Source organism: Hibiscus syriacus, unplaced genomic scaffold, assembly GCF_006381635.1.
Source record: "Hibiscus syriacus cultivar Baekdansim isolate YM2019G1 unplaced genomic scaffold, ASM638163v2 tig00110332_pilon, whole genome shotgun sequence".
Lineage (NCBI taxonomy): Eukaryota > Viridiplantae > Streptophyta > Magnoliopsida > Malvales > Malvaceae > Hibiscus > Hibiscus syriacus.
In genome coordinates, this window is record NW_024062688.1 from 8,076,503 (window position 1) to 8,096,221 (window position 19,719).

A 19,719-nucleotide genomic window follows, 5' to 3' on the forward strand; every position below is an offset into this window, starting at 1 on the left:
AAGAAAGCTTCGTATTTTTTTGGGTAGAATTTTACCAAAGCAATTTAAATAGTGTTAGACACTTAGGTCAAAACAAAATTAGTAATAAAATATAATTTTTTAAAATTAAGTGACTAAAATGAAAATACATGTAAAATTAAGTGACAAAAAGAGTGCATTTACCCATTAATTAAATAGAAACTCAAGTTGATGAGTAAAGATGAAATTTTTAGGTAGTTTCGGTTATCCAGTCACTGTAGGTGGAAGGGAATGGTCAAGTCAAAAAACAGGCCTACGTGACGTAAGAGGTAAAAGTCATGTTAGTCCAAAATCTAAATATAAAAAAATAGAATGAGCATGCTGGGGATTGAAACAAGTGGATAAGATGGTAGTTATAATACGACAACGATCACGACCCGAGATGAGGCGGACGGCGGCGGCAGCGCACGAGAGTTCCCTTGTTCTCTATCACTCAACAAGGAAGTTAGAAAGCTAAGTCTTAAATACCATTCACAATAGTGTTTCCAATACTATGTGGGATTGAGCATTACCAACACTTGTTCCTAATACTATGTGGGATTGAGCCTTAAATAGTGATATTATTTGTGAATTATAGTTAATGACTTTAGTATTTGTATGAAAAGTATTTGTGGTTCGTTTAGTTTTCATGCAATTCTAATTTATTTTCAATTGATTGTAATTGCACGGTAACAATTTTTTTTATTCTCGCGAGTGATGCAATTTTTTTTGAATGTTTTGCTTAAAATTGCAATAATCGCGATTGATTGTAGATTGACTTTTAATTATGATATATTTAATCGTATAATACTAATGTAATTGGTTGCTGATTCAGTTGTTTTAAAGTTATGATTGTTAATTGTTTCCTGAATAATCACATAGTATTGGAAACAAGTGTTGATAATGCTCAATCCCACATAGTATTGGAAACACTATTGGGAATGATATTTAAGGCTTGACTTTCCCACTTCCTTGTTGAGTGATAGAGAACAAGGGGGACTCTCGCGCGCCGCCGCCGCCGCCTTCCATCTCGTCTCGGTCGTGGTCGTGGTCGTGTCTTCGACACGTCCGCGCGAATACTATCTTTTTAGAGAAAATTCTTAAGAAACAAATGCAATACCAACAGTCGTTGCGATTTTGGACTATCGCAACGAACTTGGACTATCGCAACGAATTTGGAATAAATCGCAACGCGAACTTCGACTATCGCAACGAACTTGGACTATCGCAACGAATTTGTAATAAATCGCAACGCGAACTTCAACTATCGCAAATCAGTTTCCAGATTCGCAATGCGAACTTCGACTATCGCAATGCGAATATGTAAATCGCAATGCGATAGTCGAAGTTCGCGTTGCGAATCTGGAAACTGATTTGCGATACCGGAGATCGCGTTGCAAATTATCGATCGCATTGCGATTTAGTTGGTCATTTTGGCAAATCCAAAAAAATTTGGTTAAAATCGTATATTATAAGGCATTTTTGCTTACTGAGATTATTTTATCTTATATAAATATATGAGAGGTGTTTTTTTTTATTCTTTGGATTAATAAAAACTAACTCTCTAAACAATTTTTCAAAAAACATTTTAATGTTTTAAGTTTTTTTGTTAAAATATATGTCTAAAGTTTCATCCGTTAAACTTTTAAGTGTTCATACATTAGTCACCATTAAAAATATCCATTAAGTGACACATGCCATGTTTTTGTAATTTTGAGAATTTATTTAAAAATTAGAAAAATAAAAAATCATTATAAAAAACTCAATATGCCCGTGCTCCATCCCCTCTCCTCCCCTTTCTCCCTTCCTCCTTCCTGCTTTTATAGTCGTCGGCTAACTGTGACCGTCACCGTCAATGTCATCATCAACGGCGTCGACCCCAATCAAACTCCGATTGATCTTTCGTCGTAATCTGACATCGCTTGTCGTAGAGAAACATTTAAAGGATCGTAGGATTTTAAGCCATCGATTCCAATCGATCTTGACATCCATAAGCCACACCGCCACCACCATTCGAACCATCGTGCAATTCTGATAAAAAATCAAGTGGTCATTTTCCTTATTGTCGCTCTTCTGCTATTCAATTATGGGGATTAAGATTTTAAAGGATTATGAATTTGGGTGACGTAAGGGCGACGATTGATTAATGGGTGGGGGACGGGTGGGTGACTGTTTGACGATGATAATGATGGTCGGAGATAACCGACGACGGTTTATAATGGGGTTGAAATGAGAGATTTTTAATTTTTTAGAATTTTTTTTTATAATTTCAGTAAATTTGGGGGGGGGGTTTAACAATAAATTAGATTTTTTATTTTAAAATATATTATTTTATTTATAAAAAAAGTTAATAGACATCTAAAAGTGTAATTGAGAAAAAATTAGATACATTTTTTTAGCAAAACAAATTCTTTAACCACCAAAACATTTTTCAAAGTATAGCTTGGACACTTATAAAATATTTATATTAAGTCTTATTCTTTTAATAAACTTATTTTTATTTTCTAACTTTAATTTGGAAAACCTCATAAATATCTTCGTAAATATTTATTTTTTATTTTATGCCTTAATTGTTTGTTGAGTTTATGTCACAAAATTTTATGTATTACTAATTTGTAATTTTTCTATCGAGTTTATGTCAAGAATGAAATTAAAGTTAGATAAACATAAAAAAATTATAGGTAATTTTAAAATAATAATTAATATTATATTTATTTACTTTTCAAAGTTTTTAAAATATCTTAAAAACACGTATTAAATGATTACATCTCAATATCGTTTGTATCAAATAATTTATCATACTCGCATGTTAATATTATTAGAATAAGAATTAAATTTTAAGAAATGAAAAAAGCAATAAGTTTTCAATGATGAAAAGTTACCTACATAATAACACTAGTTTAATTGGTTGTTGGATTTTTAAGTGGTCGTTAGTTTAATGACGTGGATAAGTGATCAACGGTTACTATTTGTTTTTATTTAAAATTTAAGAATTTGTTGATATTAAAGTTTGATTTAGATTGAAATGATCTTAAAATTCAAATTTCAGGCTCTAATAATTATTTTATATATTATCCGGTGTTAAAAGAGTAGATGATAGCGTCATTATTCACACAAAAATATATCCGTGGCACGATGTTATTAGATGACTGAAAAGATGGATAAAGTAAATATTATAGATTATGTAAGAAGAAAAAAAAACTGATTTGGTGATTGTTTGTATATTGTAAATGGGGCCCAACGGATACTGATGCCGGGAAAGAGTGTATAAAATGCAGCCAATGGTGTTAACTAATCTTCCCCCTTCATCCTTTCATCTACGTTTCTTTCTCACTAGCAGGGGATCATGTCTCTGTGTTTACCCTTCAAAAATATATAATTTATCTCAAAACAACACGGCTTTCTGCAACTGGTTTTGGTTCAAGGTAGGCAGCCATTCTTTCTAAGAGAAATTGAAGCTGGTGTACCATTTTTATTCAAAAACAAATCTTTTTTTTTAATGTATTTGGAAGGATGAAGAAAATGAAGTACGCGGTGGTGACCGGCGGAGTAGTGAGTGGACTCGGTAAAGGAGTGATGGCCAGCAGCACCGGCTTACTTCTCAAGGCTTGTGGGCTTCGCGTTACTTGTATCAAGATTGGTCTCTGCTACTCTCTCTCTCTCTTTTCCTCCTGTTGTTGATTTCTCAGATTTTTGAGGTTTGATTTTATTTGGTATTCCTCGGTGGCAGATCCTTATTTGAATAACGACGCTGGAACCATGTCCCCTTTCGAGCACGGTGAAGTTTTTGTCTTGGACGATGGTGGTGAGGTAAAGTATTTATTTTTTTTCTTTCAGAAAAGAGCTCATTAGGGATGGAGATGGAGAAGATAACAGTGGCATGTTAAACTAAAATTGTTTTGGTGTTGAAAGGTGGACCTGGACCTTGGGAATTATGAGCGCTTTCTAGACGTCAAACTCACACGCGACAATAACATCACTACCGGCAAGATTTACCAAGTAAGTTGCATTAGCTTCACGTCTCTTCTACATTTCTGCTATCTAATTCTAACCCTATACCAACCCATGTAAACCAGACTATATCCATTGCAACCTACTCAATTTTGATTTGTTAAAATTCGATCATTATTTGAATTAAATTCAATTTGAATTCTTGACGGATCAAAACGAGTTACTTGAAAGATTCACGAACAACTAAAAAAATATTAAACTTTAAAATTAAATTATTAATAATATTAATATTTATATATTATTTTATTTTAAAATATAATATAAGATTTTTACGTATTTAATGTTAGAGTTTGAGTTTGAAACGAGCTCGAGTTTTGAGCTTCAATCAAGTTAAGTCTAAGAATATTTCGACTTTAAGTTTTTTCAAACTCGAGTCGAGCTTCAATTTTTTTATTTTGAGTTTTAGTCGAGTTTGACTATTTTAATCTCGTGAACTTTCAAGTCGGGTATCAAATAATTCGTGAGTTTTTTTCTAAAAAGAACATAAGCCTCGTGAGCTTTTATATATATATATATATATATAAAAGCTTTTGAGTTTTCGAGTTGAGTTGAGCTTTAATTTTTTTTTTTTGCACTTGAGTCGAGTTTGATAATTTTAAGTCTGCGAGCTTACGAGTCAAGTTAAACTCAACTTTAAACTTTTCGAATCGAGTCGAATTTAGCGATACTTAAACTCGATTCGACTTGTTTACGGCCCTACCTATACTAATATCCATTTTCTTTTATATATTGGGTGGCAGTTTGTTCTTGACAAGGAGAGAAAGGGAGACTATCTTGGCAAAACTGTTCAGGTTGAAGCTGGGATAAAAGTAAATACAATATGCTGTTGTTTACCAACACATGCTTACTTCCTTCTGCTTGTTCTTGCAATATATAGGTCGTTCCTCACGTTACAGATGCCATTCAAGAATGGATCGAGCGCGTCGCAATGATTCCGGTTGATGGGAAGGAAGGTCCGGCTGATGTTTGTGTCATAGAATTAGGTGGAACAATAGGTACACACGTGCAGCTACAGCCTTGATCCGTGCAATTTGATGTAAGATGGCATCCACTTATGTTGAAAAGCAACGTTTTTTGCATGCAGGAGACGTCGAATCGATGCCGTTTATAGAGGCGTTAGGCCAGTTCTCATGCCGTGTTGGTAAGGCATATGTTATATGCAAGTCGTGACGCGAAAATATCGCTGCCCTTGTTCGTTTAGATCGCTTATTTTGTCGCTGCTGCTTTTTCTTCTTTAGGTGCTGGCAACTTCTGTCTCATTCATGTCAGCCTGGTGCCTGTTCTTAACGTTGTTGGTGAACAAGTAAGCCTTTGAACGCTTGGAATGATGTGATTTACAAGTTTCTAATAAATTCTAGGCACTGACTTTTTCGTAAGATGTTCGATTTTCCTACTACATCTTGGATACATTGCTAAACAAATTAATCCATTGGCTACTTCTTCCATCTTATCTGCTGTTTTCAGAAAACAAAGCCCACACAGCACAGTGTTCGTGGATTGAGAGGCCTGGGATTGGCTCCGAATATCTTAGCTTGTCGCAGTACAACGGTTTGATTTCCTTTTCATCACTTGGAAAACACCATGGATGATCTGTTCTGTAGTGTATTTCTGAATATAGATTCCTTTTCACAGGCACTGGATGACAATGTGAAGGAGAAACTCTCGCAATTCTGTAACGTCTCGGTACGGTAATTAGGAGAAGAAAGTTCTATTTCGGTATCATCTTGAATGTTCATATATGTGGTTGAAAAAGTTTTAAGTTAATTGAAAATACTTGTAGGCAGAACATATCATTACTCTTTATGATGTTCCCAACATCTGGCACATCCCTTTGCTACTGAGAGTAAGCGGCTTGATTTCATTTTGAAGTATACTATTCGAATGTGCTGCTTAATTCTGAAAATTAATGACAGGATATATGTTTTGATTCTTGATCAGGATCAAAAGGCTCACGATGCGATTTTCAAAGTGCTTAATCTTCCAAGGTGCCTATGATATGTTCGATTCCTTATCTTTTTCTTTGTTCCTCTCCGGATATTCAGTTTAAACACTGAACATCGGCCTTACATCAATTCGGGTCCATGTTGCAATTTGCTTGTGTTTTTTTCTTGCAGTGTCACTAAGGAGCCTGCTTTAAAGGAGTGGACAGCTAGGGCTGAAATTTGTGATACGTTACACGAGCCGGTGCGTTGCAAATAATCATCGACTTCAATCTATATTTCTTATTACTTCTAGTCTTATATATGTATGGCTATCATATACAGGTCACAATTGCTATAGTGGGGAAGTACACAGGCCTTTCTGATACCTATCTCTCTATACTGAAGGTATGCAATAAGAAACCTATGAAATCTTGCCGAAAATTGAAGCTGCAAGTTTTTGCTACACGAACTTTTTATCGTAAATTCGATTTGTTGTTTGTAATATATGAAATTTTCATCATAAAATTGTTGGTGTGCAGGCTCTGTTGCATGCTTCTGTTGCCTGCGGCAAGAAACTTGTTGTGGACTGGGTTCCTGCTAGTGACCTAGAAGATGTGACTGAAATAGAGGTCATACTGATTTTAAGTCCTTCAATGTATTATGCATTGATCTTTACTTGTTTAGCTTGTTGACAAAAAATATTTTGTTTACAGAATCCTGATTCTTATAAGGCTGCATGGAAGTTGTTAAAGGTCAGTACCGTTAAGTTTGTTATTGCCTTGGTTATAATTCTTCGAAAATGGTCTCTGATCGCGACTTCTATCTTCAGAGTGCAGATGGTGTTCTTGTTCCTGGAGGGTTTGGCGACAGGGGGTGCAAGGCAAAATTCTCGCAGCAAAGTATGCACGGGAAAACAGAATTCCTTACCTTGGAATATGTCTGGGAATGCAGATTGCTGTCATCGAGTTTGCACGATCGGCTCTAGGATTGAAGGATGCTAACAGCACCGAGTTCGATCCTAACACCCGCAATCCTTGTGTTATATTTATGCCCGAGGTTTAGTGTTTTCTGTTCGATAGTTTTTCCCGATGATAATGGATCGAGTTATTTCATCGTTTTCTAAAACATCTTCGTGTCGGTGTGCCATTCAACCAGGGCTCAAAAACGCATATGGGCGGTACAATGCGTCTTGGATCAAGGAGGACCTATTTCCATGTCCCGGACAGCAAATCTGTGAAATTGTCAGCACTGTGGACTTGTTTTGCACATTCATATATCTATACATTACAAATGATACCGTTCAATCATTCATTAATTAGCTAATCCTCTAATTTTGCATTCATATAGATATGGGAATAGAAGATTCATAGATGAGAGACATAGGCATAGATACGAGGTAAGTGACTTTGAGATAGGTTATGGTTGATCTGCAAGCAAGTACACAACCTTAAAGTCTATATTTTGCAGGTAAACCCCGAAATGGTAGTACGACTCGAAAATGCCGGCCTGTCTTTTACCGGAAAGGACGAAACCGGTCAGCGCATGGAGGTGCCGATTCTTTGCTCTCTGTCTCCCACTTTTATTTATTCATTTGGTACCATTTGACACGTTTTATGATGCAGATTGTAGAACTACCTGGTCATCCATACTACATCGGTGTTCAATTCCATCCCGAATTTAAATCGAGACCGGGAAAACCATCTGCCTTGTTCTTGGGCTTAATAGGTGCAGCTTGTGGGGAATTAGAGGGCGTGTTGAAGGTGAAGTGTGAGAATGGGACTAAGAAAGTGTACCAAAACGGATATGCTACAAAACCTGCAAATATCATAAGAGATGGTATATACAGTTATTGCTGCAACGGTGTGCATTCCTGAGTTTGGTCACGATTTTATGTAATATTGATGATTTTGACAAGCTAGGGTAGTTGGATTCCTATAATTTTACAAGGGTCCGGAGTGCTTGTTTGTCTGGTTTCAGTTTCTTGGAATGGATCTTCAGTTTCTTCCACATGCGCATGTGTTCGATTCCATGATAATAATAATAATGATAATGTCGACGGAGAAAAATCTCCGTCTTCCATTTTCTTCTAAAAACGAAGGGGAAAAAACATGAGCTTATCCATTTTCAACCTAATAACTCATAATAATTTATCTCAACCAATTTGATAATTAAATTTAATTTTAAATTCATTATTTTAGATAGTAACATATGCCATCATCTAACTTTAGATGATTGGAAAGTAATAGATCTTGAATGAGTTTGAATGCGTTACCATATAATTATAGGTTAAATTTATTTAATTAAATAAAAATTAAAACTCAATTAATAGTGTAAATATTGAAGATCAAATATGTAATTATACTATTTTTTTTAATTATAAGGTTATCACCTCTGTTAAATATTATTTAATCCACTTTGCTAACCCTGCCAACAAGATTACCAATGTAAGTTAGGATCTTTTTTTAAACATATATTCAGGAAAACTTGGAAAGCGAATCCATCCCATAAAGGTGGAAGGGAAGTCTTCGAAAGGTGCTGAAGTTCCTTGTCCATGGTTGAACAGTCAAATATAGGCCGTATATGATCCAAGGTCCCTCAGTAAGGATCCTCTCATAATCTTGATCATTTTGGAACTTGGCAAGAAAATACCCGTTTTCCATATCCATAAGGGTGAAGGATTGGGAGGGTTTTCAAGTCGCGTAAATTTTGTTCGTGAGGACACAGTCCTATATTTCTGTCCAAGAGTTTAAGAACGATAGTTCTCGACATACTCGTTCCCATGAGTCGATAAGCACGTTCAGAAATTTGGATAGAAGGAATGCCTTCACGAGTGTATGTAATAAGGTCTTCATTGGTTAAGTCGATGTTATCTTCATCATCGATCAGATTGACACCAAGCATATTTCTCGGGGTTGTATAACTGGTTAGAATAGAGGCGTAGGAGGGAGCTTTATCATTAATTGATTACCTTGTGCAGGACCTGGGTATTCCAGGGACAGGTGACCTGAGATTAGAGTCGACTTATCCATCGGACGAGGGCGTTGTTATGTTGCTATTATCTGACATTTCCGATACTGATAGGTTGGGTGAAAGTTTTTGGAGTAGCGGGATAGATTCGTTTATGTATTGATTATTGAAATTTTTAAAAAAAATATAAGTTTAGAACGTCTGAATAATTAAATAGTTAAATAATTATTTTGTAATTTTTTATAATTAAAAAATCAATAAAATTACACATATAGTTAATAAAATATTTTTTTATAATCTAAAACCATTTATATACTTACCATAAAATAAAATATACTCATAATTAAATCACCATAAGTGTAGGTTACCAAAGAATAAAATACAACTACAAGGACTTGAAACATGGATATTTTTGCCTAGAACCTAAGCAAAGTTGAAGTAACAAAAGAAAAAAAAACATGTTGTGGACAGCTGCTTCTTCTGCCGCCACCACCTCTACCACTGCCGTACGCCGCGCTTTCCAAAGTAATACTTTCAATTCCGTCTCTCCTTTTCCTTCTCACCACTCCATTGCCTGCGGTCGCTTTCATTTTGTCTCGCAACGCTTATTATTCACCGCCGTTTCAACCAAATCCATGTCGCACTCTCAAACCTTTGCTGCTTCTGAACTCCATCCTCCATCCTCTGCCTCAGGTACTGCACCCGTTTTCTAATATTTTCTTTTTTACTTCACCCTTTTTTTATTTTTGCTGCTTCTGAACTCCACCCTCAATCCTCTGCCTCCGGTACTGCTCCCTTTTCTAATATTTTCTTTTTTACTTCACCTTTTTTTATTTTTCCTGGTAAAGAATACAACAAAATAATGTCTTTTGGTGGCTTTTATGTTCCTTATCAGGCAATAAGCAAGCACTAATATCTTTGTCTGACAAAAAAGACTTGACCTTGCTTGCCAATGGCCTTCAAGAATTAGGGTAAATAAATGAACCCCTTTTTTCTTTAGATACTTGCATGTTTCATTTCATCTTTTACCATGGACCTTTGTAGTATTCTCTTTAGAAGAGAAAAGGAGGGAAAAATGTAACCTTTAACATTGACTATTGAAGAATGCCAGAGGAAATGGGGGATTATACTTGAACAAAATGTCATGAATACGGCATCATTTACGTATTCAAGTCTTTAAAACCTTTTTCTTAGGGTTTGGTAGGGTCTATGTTATCAATATGGCAGAAAATGATACTAGACAGGTCAAAGTTCGGTTAATATTCGAATCGACTCAACTTGATTTCTTAACGAGATGAAGTGATCTACTTATATCCGACTCAAAGAAAATAATATATTAAATTTTTATTTTTTTAAATTAAATTATTTGTTCTTTTAAAATCAATATAAGGCTTTCATATACTTAGTACAGGTTTGAACTTGAGTTCGAGTTTGAACCGAGCTGAAGTTTGACCATCAATCGTGTTAAATCTGAGAATGTTTTAAGTTCAAGTTTTTTCGTCCTCGAGTCGAGCTTCAATTTTTGATTTCCAATCGAATTTGATAATTTTAAGCTCACGACCTTTTGAGTCGAATCAAGCTCAACTTTAAACTTTTCGAGTCGAGTCGAGCTCGACTTGGCTCGTTTACACCCTTACTTATCAGTATCAATGTGAAATTTAAAGCAGCGGTTTTGAAGCCTTTGGACTTGCTTCTTTGGAAACTATGGGTACACAATTGTTTCAACTGGAGGAACATCACCTGCCTTGGAAAATGCTGGTGTCTCTGTAACCAAAGTGGAGCAGCTAACTTGTTTCCCTGAAATGGTAACCTTGGCTTAAATCTTTTCTTTCCTTATTTAATATTCCATGGCCTTGTTAGGGCATCTATGACTATTTAAGGGGATAAAAAAAGAATCAGTGGAAGTGATTACGACGACCTCACTGATTATTTAGGAAGCTCTTTTTTTTTTTGCTATTGACCTTTAAGTCATGGCCTACTTATTATCTTTTCTCTTGATCAATCGCCATGGTTTCCTAATGATATGATGCTAACACCAGTATACCTCTCCTAAATGTTAGTTTCAGCTTTAAATCTCATTGAGTTTGGAGATTGACTGAAGTGTCTTTTACAGCTGGATGGTCGTGTCAAAACACTACTTCCCAACATACATGTTGGTATTCTTGCTAGAAGAGACCAAAAACATCACATGGAAGCTCTTAATAAGCATGGCATCGGTGAGTTCTAACTTCTAACCTTGTCGTGAAAAATAGAACTCCTTAATGGATAAGTGCTTCTTTTCCAAGTATGGCATCCGACTTTTTCCCCCCTCCATCTTTTGAGCTAAAATTGTTTCTATTCAGGTATGTTTGATGTAGTGGTTGTGAACTTGTACCTGTTTTATGATAAAGTTACTTCTACGGGAGGAATTGCATTTGACGATGGCATCGAGAATATTGATTTTGGTGGCCCTGCAATGATTAGAGCTTCTGCAAAGGTAACTGTTATGTTAGTAGTGAAATGTTAATTGATTGGTGTGTTCATTTTCCCAAGTTGTACCTTCATATTATAGTAGATAGTCTTATATGCAACCTGTTTATTCAAAAAGCAAAGCTAAACAGATAATTGAACGAATCACATTGGTAATGAAGGATGTTTCAATCATTTTCTATTTCAAAATAATACATTTATCATTCCTCGAATTTCTTAAAGGCCATTTATCATTCCTTAGCATACAATAGGACATTCTTTGTTATTATCATTTTCTATTGCAAAATAACACATTTACTTGAATAGAATCACAAGGATGTCTTGGTTGTTGTTGACTCACAAGACTATCCTGCACTCCTTGAATTCCTTAAAGGTGGGCAGGATGATCAACAGTTCCGGAGAAAGCTTGCCTGGAAAGCTTTTGAGCATGTTGCTTCCTATGATTCTGCAGTTTCAGAGTGGCTCTGGAAACAGACTGCGGGAGGTATTCTCTTATGCTTTAGCTACTTGGTCACCGTAGTTGAAATGGTTGCCGTTTAATGATGTTTAGAAGAAAAATAAGGTAATTTAACTACCATAATTTTGCATAAAAAGAAGGCATAATGTCAAAAAACACCCTTAATGTTTGACAATAGTTTCATTTTGACCCCTATCCTTTTTTTAAAACACTTTGACCCCCAACATTTCATTTTGGGGCAAAATGTACACTGGTTGGATGGAAACCGTTAGTTGAATAACTGTCAAAGCATTCTGCTGATGTGGCAAGTCCACGTGGGATTTAACCCCAAATAGATGTGGCATGTCCACGTCAACAGAAAGCATTGACCATTAGTCAACTAACGGTTTCATCCAACCAGGGGGCATTTTGCCCAATGAAACGTTAGGGGTCAAAGTGTTTCAGAAAAAAAGATAGGGGTCAAAATGAACTATTGTCAAACGTTAGGGGTTTTTTTATCATTATGCCTAAAAAGAAAATAGCTCATCTTTTTCAAAAGAATCAATGCAACAACTCATTGAACTTTTTTTTTATTAAGTGCTATCAATAATTGTTACAAATTTAGATCGACATAATTCTTTATTTGTCGGAAGATTAATTCCCTCCCCACTTTACGGTGCCATTATCCCTCAAAAGTTCACTTCGTTATGGTGAAAATCCTCATCAGAAGGCTGCATTTCATGTTGACAAGAGTTTGTGTGAGGTCAATGCTGGTGGTATTGCAACAGCTGTTCAACACCATGGGAAGGTGATTTAGGGTCTGTTTCCCCCCGTTTTTCCTGTGTTTGTTCCCGTAAAATAAGAGGTCAACGGAAAACTCAAAGCAAAACAAGGTAAAATGACTTAACGTTTGGAAAAGGGTAAGTCATTTTCCTTCGCTTTCCCGTCCCTTGCTCCACATCGAAAAATCGAGCGATCCAGTGGCCTCATTCTCATTGGAGAGGCAGACGGTCTTCTTCTCAGGTATCTCTCTTTTCATCTTCTCCCTTTTCATCTTCCTTGACCTCCTTTTAATTCTTGTTTCATCTTCCTTGACCTCTATTTTCATTTTCACCGGCTCGACAGAAATCAGAAACCTTCGATTTGGTTTGATTTTGAATATGTTTAGGCACGACTGCTGATGATTTGTTTCCACTCTTCGACAAGTACGGGAAGGTCATGGTCTCTGCCTCTGATTTCTTTTCCTACACTGCTTTCTGGTACTTATGTTTTTCCTTTCCCCTTCGTTCGGTTTGATCTCAAATTTACCTTTTCTGATTTGTGCTCCCCCTATTTCGGTGTATATGGAAATTTTAATTTTCTTTGATTTGTTGCCATTGTATCAGCATTTTGAGGTCTAATTATTAACTAAATTTTAGTTAAAATGACATGTTTGAATCAGATTACTTAGTCGGCTGGGGAACATAATTTGTTAATCAGCTTGTTGGTGCAAATTCGTTCAAATTACTAACAGTTATATGAATCATGCAACTGGATTTTGCTACTCTGGGTTTACTGGTTTGAATTTATCGGGTAAAAAGAGTACCCTTTTCAGTATTTCAAGTTTAGATCAATTTTGGGCCCTAGTTTGAAGAGGGTTTCATTTCTAAATTGTGTTTTTTGTATTATAAAATGGAAATGAATGAGAATTTTTTGACTTCAATTTGTAATGACTATTGGATGAGGTATTAGAAGCTGTGATTTTAAAGCCTATCAATTCTTCTGAAACTGTATTTTAAGTTGAATATGAAGTTGTGCAAATTGGTTGTAACTTACTTGGTTAAGCAGAAGGAATCATCTACACGCTGGTAATATTGTCACTATAGTGTCTAGGGAAATATTCAAAAATTGGTTGTTTGAAGCGGGCTTTTTTATTGTAATATAAAATTTTGTTTTGAACTGAGTAATTTTGTTGGGGTTAACAGCACAGCAGGAAAAAAGAAATGATTTCTGTGCAACTTTTCTGCTAATATGCATGGTGCAATCACTTTGTTTTAAGATTTGTTTCGGCTTATAGTGATAGTCTGGCACATCCATTCATTCGAGCCAATGACACTCAAGACTGAGGTATAGTATAGGTTTGAATGAACTTGAGTACATAGTTGTCTAGAAGTATGTATTCTCTTTGTGTCTTCTGTTATTCATGACTGAGGTCTCAAATGTGCAACACTGTTGGAACTTGTTCTAGTTCATTTTTGAAGTCTCACAAAGTGTGGGTTTCTATTGTGAAAATGTTGAAAGCTGCTGTTTTGACTAGATGTGAGATGGCATTTAAGTTTATCTCCTGTGGAATCTTATAGTTCTATATTCCTGGGAAGGGGGAAATGTTTAGGCTTGATGGGGACCATGGGGTGTAAAGGATGGTTAAAGTAGAGTAGAAATGCACTAGAATAATTTTTATTTGATGCAGCTTTGATATTTTGTATGTTCTTTGTTTCAGCTATTTGGTTGCATCTATGGGGCTTCAACTGCTATGGAGCTTTGGTCTTGCATGTCTCGATGTTTATGCTTTGAGGAAAAAGAGAGATCTTCAGAATCCTGTTCTAATGAGCCTACTTGCTGTAGGTGATTGGGTATGCAACTTTTCTCCAAGAATCCCCACTAACCGCCTGGGATGATTGAGTACACTAGGAACTAGGAAGATGAGTATGCTATGCATGTAGTTCATCAGTTGAGGCACCATTACTCTTCGTTTAGCGTTTGATGAATCATTTTTTGTCTGCTATTTCGCAGGAACAACAAATGGTTATGCCTGGCCATCGCGAGGAAAGCTTACAGAAAGAGCTGAACCGTTACATTCCCACAGCTGCTGCATTTGGAGGCATGTGCATCGGTGCACTCACAGTTCTGGAAGACCTTATGGGAGCAATTGGATCAGGAACCGGCATACTTCTTGCGGTCACAATCATTTATCAATATTTTGAGACCTTCGAGAAGGAGAAGGCTAGTGAGCTTGGCTTCTTAGGATTGTGAGCTTAGGTTTTGACTTAAGGAATACTAGCATATATACCTTGCAACATAATTTTGTTGTATGGTTAGATGCACAAATGATGAGAACACTTGTTATGTGCCTTTAGTTACTTGAGGAGAGCCTTTAAAATTTTGCCTTAGATCGTGCATTAATTTCACATTGATTTATTTATGAAATCCAAGGCTAATTTTCTTTACTTTGTATTGTTATTGCATTAATTTCAGAGGTAGTTCAAAGATAATAGTAAAACTACAGACGTCTGCAATAATAAATTAGCAACTTTCTTGGCTAAAAAAACAAAGCATAGTTTTCTGAAAATACATATTTTAATCAACTTTTATAATATATTTTTAATCAATTATTAATATTATCTAAAATACATATTTTTATAAAATATAATTATATATAAAAAATGAACCTTTAAAAAATAATAAATAATAAAACATATTCAATATATACGGATTCTTCATTAAAAACAGATTCTGAAAACAATTTTCAGGAAAATTACTCAAATAGTGTAAAACATTTTACAATGTACCATTCAAACGCTGAAAAATGTTTTATAGAAAATGATTTACATTTCTGTAAAACATTTTCCAGATTTTATTTTCAGGAAAACATTTTCAGTGAAACTAACGGACCCTTAGTTAATCTTATTTTTTATGCTCTAGGCCTACTTATGCTTGTTAATAAGTTAAAGCAATAGATAATTATGGGATCATCTTGCCTGTTTTTCCTTCCTAGTTTGCTTTTCCAGGAAACTATTTGCTTTTACTATTTTTTTATCCAGCTTGCTCTGCTGATAAACTCAGTTACAGGATATTAGATTTTTTCAGTCAGACCATACTTTTTTTGTTCAATTTGATTCTTATCATGCAAACACAGATAGAACTTATATTGTTGCGTATGTGGAAGAGTGTCTTGTTTTGTTGCTGTTCCTTTTCACTTTGGTGGTTAAGGACATGAAATCCTTCGCAAATTGGAATGCTATGATTATATTCGTTTCCGATTTAGTTCTCAGCTGTGTTATGCCCTAACATATCCTTAATTCTTTTTTATCTTGGTGCAGGAAATGTCGTATAATAACTATTTGGATGCCGATGCCGCTTGGAATTGCGTCTCTGAGTTTAGGGACCCTACATGTGTGATTGTAAAGCACACAAATCCATGTGGAGTAGCTTCTCGTGATGACATCCTTGAGGCTTACAGGCTTGCTGTGAAAGCTGATCCAGTGAGCGCGTTTGGAGGAATTGTAGCCTTCAACATAGAAGTAGATGAGGCAAGTTGATGAGTTTTTTGGAATCCTTATAATGCAATTGTGCGTTCTTTGTATCACACGTCGACTATCATCTTATCAGTATGCTACCTTCAAAATCAAGACAGGGTACCCTTTTTGACACTGTTTTGGATTTAGGCTCTTGCTAAGGGAATCAGAGAGTTCCGGAGCCCAACGGATGGCGAAACTCGGATGTTTTATGAGATTGTTGTGGCTCCCAAGTATACAGAGAAGGGACTTGATATCCTCCGTGGAAAGTCAAAAACTTTGAGAATCCTTGAAGCAAAAAAGAACGAGAAAGGGAAGCTCTCACTACAACAGGTCGGTGGTGGTTGGTTGGCCCAGGATTCAGATGACTTGACCCCTGAAGATATCCAGTTCAACGTGGTATCCGAGAAGAAGCCACAAGATAGTGAGCTTCGTGACGCGGAATTTGCATGGCTGTGTGCTAAGCATTTCAGGAGCAATGCTATTGTAATAGCAAAGGTTTGTTATTTCCCCCTTTCCTCTTGAAAAAGCTGGGATAAGATTTACTGAGCCCTGGACATTATTATTTCGCAGGACAACTGTATGTTGGGTATGGGAAGCGGGCAGCCAAACCGTCATGAGAGTTTGAGAATAGCTTTGAGGAAAGCAGGAGATGAGGTCAAGGGAGCTGCTTTGGCTAGCGATGCATTCTTCCCGGTTGGTAACTACGACCTTAAAAAGTTTTTGCGCCTTTGCGTTGTTAAGATCTTATTGAATGCATGCAATTGATTGGCTAACGAATATGTTTCGTATCAATAGCTTGGAAAGATGCAGTGGAAGAAGCTTGTGAAAGTGGGATCGGAGTCATTGCGGAGCCTGGTGGGAGCATTACAGACGGGGATGCCGTTGACTGTTGTAACAGGTACGGTGTTTCGTTGGTTTTCACAAATGTGAGGCACTTTAAGCATTGATGCTTTTGCACTTGCATTCCTCCATGGATTCAACTTGAGGATGCAGCAATGTTGTGCAATTTATTTGGCTGTAAGCTTAACAACTGATAAACGTTGGGTTTGTACTGCTATTTTTACTTCACCAAAATAATAGAATAAGATATCTCAAGTTATATATTGGTCGGAGCTACGACACTTTGACCTTGATGGATCACCGGCAAACATGGCCGTGCAACGTAGGTTTACTCAACAATTTAACATATTTTTTAATGCTTATATCTTTTAATATTATATTGCAAATTTAATTTTTCATATGATACATAAAAATAAATAACTCAAATATGTTATAAATTAAAAAAACCCGATTAAGTTTGAACTTTAAATGTTAAAGTTGGAATCTTTATGTTATACAAATATAATATTTTTTTTATCTAAATTCTGTTAAATTTCAGATAAATTCACATATATAAGCTAGCTAATTGTTAATAATCATTGAGACTATTAAAAAAAGAAAGGATTTTTTTAGATAAAATTAAATATTTGAATCGTGGTATTTATAGATAAAATAAATTAGATTAAGAAAATAATTTTTATGTTAGATCTTTACAATATTGGATTTAAATTAATTTATTAATAATTAAGAGTTTGCAATTTCATGATAAATGGGAATGAATAAACGGAAAGGTAAGAAGAAAGCAGGAATAGTGAAGGGAAAGGTTGTAGTGGAGAAGGTGAGAGAAAAATCAACAGTGACAAGAAGCTTTTCAAATTATCCACTTAAACTCATTGTCCCCAGAAAGGTTCTCTACCTTTCTCACATAACAAAAGATCAGATGTCTTTGTTTATTCCTATCGACTGAAGCTGATGATTGATTGATTCCTCAGGTGGGTCCTTCCGAAACCGATGCTGTCTGGGTTTACACCCTCACCTATGGCGGTGGAATTGTCTCCGTACAGCTCGATCATCAGTCTTTGTATCATTTTCTTGTTTCTTTTTGTTTTGGGATGAATGTTTATCATTGTTCTATGTTAGGGAGATTCTATTTTAGTTGAATTTACAATCGGAGATGGGTGCACTGCTGTTCTTACTACCCAATCCTCCACAAAGGTTTCATCTTTATCTTCTAATCCATTTGTCTTTGCGATATAAAAACTGGGTTTTGACTGAATTGATTAGTTTCACTTCTGATCTGGTTTAGGTCTACGAGTCATTGGGGTCCAAGTGTTCTGAGCAACTCCTGGAGGTAACTATCCATCCTTAACCCTAAACCCGAGACTGATGAATAATCACCAATTTACACTAAAATCATATTTATGCGATACGTTTTTAGAGAAGGATTCAACATTTTGACTCCGTTTACATGAATGCTTGTAGTGGAAATAGCTAAGTAGGCAAGAATTGGTAGTGGTGCTCTATTCGTAGTCATTCCGGATCCGGTCACATGTTTTTCCACCGCAAGATATTCTCAGAAACAGGTGTTCAGGTTGGTGTCCGACTCAAATTTGGTCATTGTAGATTGGCTTACCAGTGGTCGTCATGAAAGTGGGGAGAAATGGGATTTCAAACTTTATCGGAGCACCAACTACATATTTGCTGAAGGCAATCGATCTGTATTTCTCGACACCGTAATATTCTCATTATTCCCCTTAGTTATAATGCTAATCTGTTAACGATCATAATGCATTTAAGAAATTGTGCCCTGCGGATAATTTATGTTTTTTCTCTGTGATGTCCTCTTAATGTGTTCCCCTTCCATTCTTTGATTTTTTTTTTCAAATCATAGGTATTGCTAGAACAAGGTAGCCCTGTGAATATAGCGGAACGAATGCACGAGTACCAAGACATAGCAATGGTGATAATCTATGGGTAGTTACTTCAGTGTCCTTTATTTTCCTAAGGTGTATTAAATTCATGTATGGTGAAAGGATTTTGTGACAGAAGTAACTTATTTGTAGCCCAAAGCTGAAGTTTGTTCAAGACCAAGTTCAAGAGAATGTGAAGAGGTTGATGTCTCAGCAATTACACATTCCTTTGACTAACACGGGGTGTCGTGCTAAAACAAATTCGGATAGTTGTTCCATCAGGCCAGCTTTTATTGCATCCTGCAGTGCCTTTGGTCCTAAGGTATTTGCTGACACAATAGCAGCTGTGTTGTTGCATTGAACTCATGCATGTATCACTCGAAATGTTGCGCATGAGAAAGTAAAGTTGAGGAAATGCTTTTATTTTTTGCAGGGAATGGGAGTTGTTGTTCGCATAGCTTCTACAACAACTGAGGCAGTTTATAAGTTTCTGCACCATCAGTTGACTGGGATGGAGCCCCTTCTTGGTGTATCACCCTATTCTTGAACAAATATTGTCATTTCATTTGAATTCGATTTTTAATAATTGTTGGCTCTTGCATTCATCTTTCAAAGTTGAGTACCTTAAAGCGCAATTGTCGATTTGTTTAGGTATTGTAATTTGTATCAGAATATTAATATTAGACGAACGTGAAAAATAATGTCATTTTCATGTTGTATGACTTCTCTCATTAATAAACGCAATCACAAATGTTTTGATGTGGCGTAGAACAAAATAGTAAAATATGAATACAACAGCATGCCCGAAATGTCACGGGGTTAGAGTTTCATCTAACGATCCCTTAGACGAAAGATATTGCAAAAATTCTTCATTTCCATCCACTCTTATCCATGCCATCCAATGTACCTTA

General features: G+C 35.8%; 2 protein-coding genes and 2 pseudogenes across 3 annotated transcripts; all 4 read left to right on the plus strand.

Annotated features, from left to right (window-relative positions):
- The first annotated feature begins 3,509 nt into the window (after positions 1-3,509).
- LOC120119685 lies at positions 3,510-7,937 on the plus strand (annotated as a pseudogene).
- A 1,388-nt stretch (positions 7,938-9,325) lies between these two features.
- LOC120119687 lies at positions 9,326-17,064 on the plus strand (annotated as a pseudogene).
- LOC120119686 (protein transport protein Sec61 subunit alpha-like) lies at positions 12,620-14,924 on the plus strand. 2 transcript variants are annotated; one of them, XM_039139490.1, is made up of 4 exons: positions 12,620-12,825; positions 12,971-13,061; positions 14,282-14,414; positions 14,575-14,924. In XM_039139490.1, exons 2-4 carry the CDS (start codon positions 13,021-13,023, stop codon positions 14,812-14,814), a joined length of 414 nt encoding a protein of 137 aa, XP_038995421.1. In that variant the 5' UTR covers positions 12,620-12,825; positions 12,971-13,020; the 3' UTR covers positions 14,815-14,924. The 2 variants fall into 2 exon arrangements, with proteins under 2 accessions (XP_038995421.1, XP_038995420.1); XM_039139489.1 differs by lacking the exon at positions 12,620-12,825 and having other exon boundaries at positions 12,836-13,061.
- A 603-nt stretch (positions 17,065-17,667) lies between the features above and the next one.
- Positions 17,668-19,444, plus strand: LOC120120082 (urease accessory protein D-like). The gene is made up of 8 exons (XM_039139824.1): positions 17,668-17,805; positions 17,891-17,956; positions 18,039-18,113; positions 18,205-18,249; positions 18,398-18,631; positions 18,790-18,872; positions 18,962-19,130; positions 19,242-19,444. The coding sequence occupies exons 1-8, from the start codon at positions 17,668-17,670 to the stop codon at positions 19,353-19,355; spliced, it is 924 nt and encodes a 307-aa protein (XP_038995755.1). The 3' UTR covers positions 19,356-19,444.
- Positions 19,445-19,719: the final 275 nt, after the last annotated feature.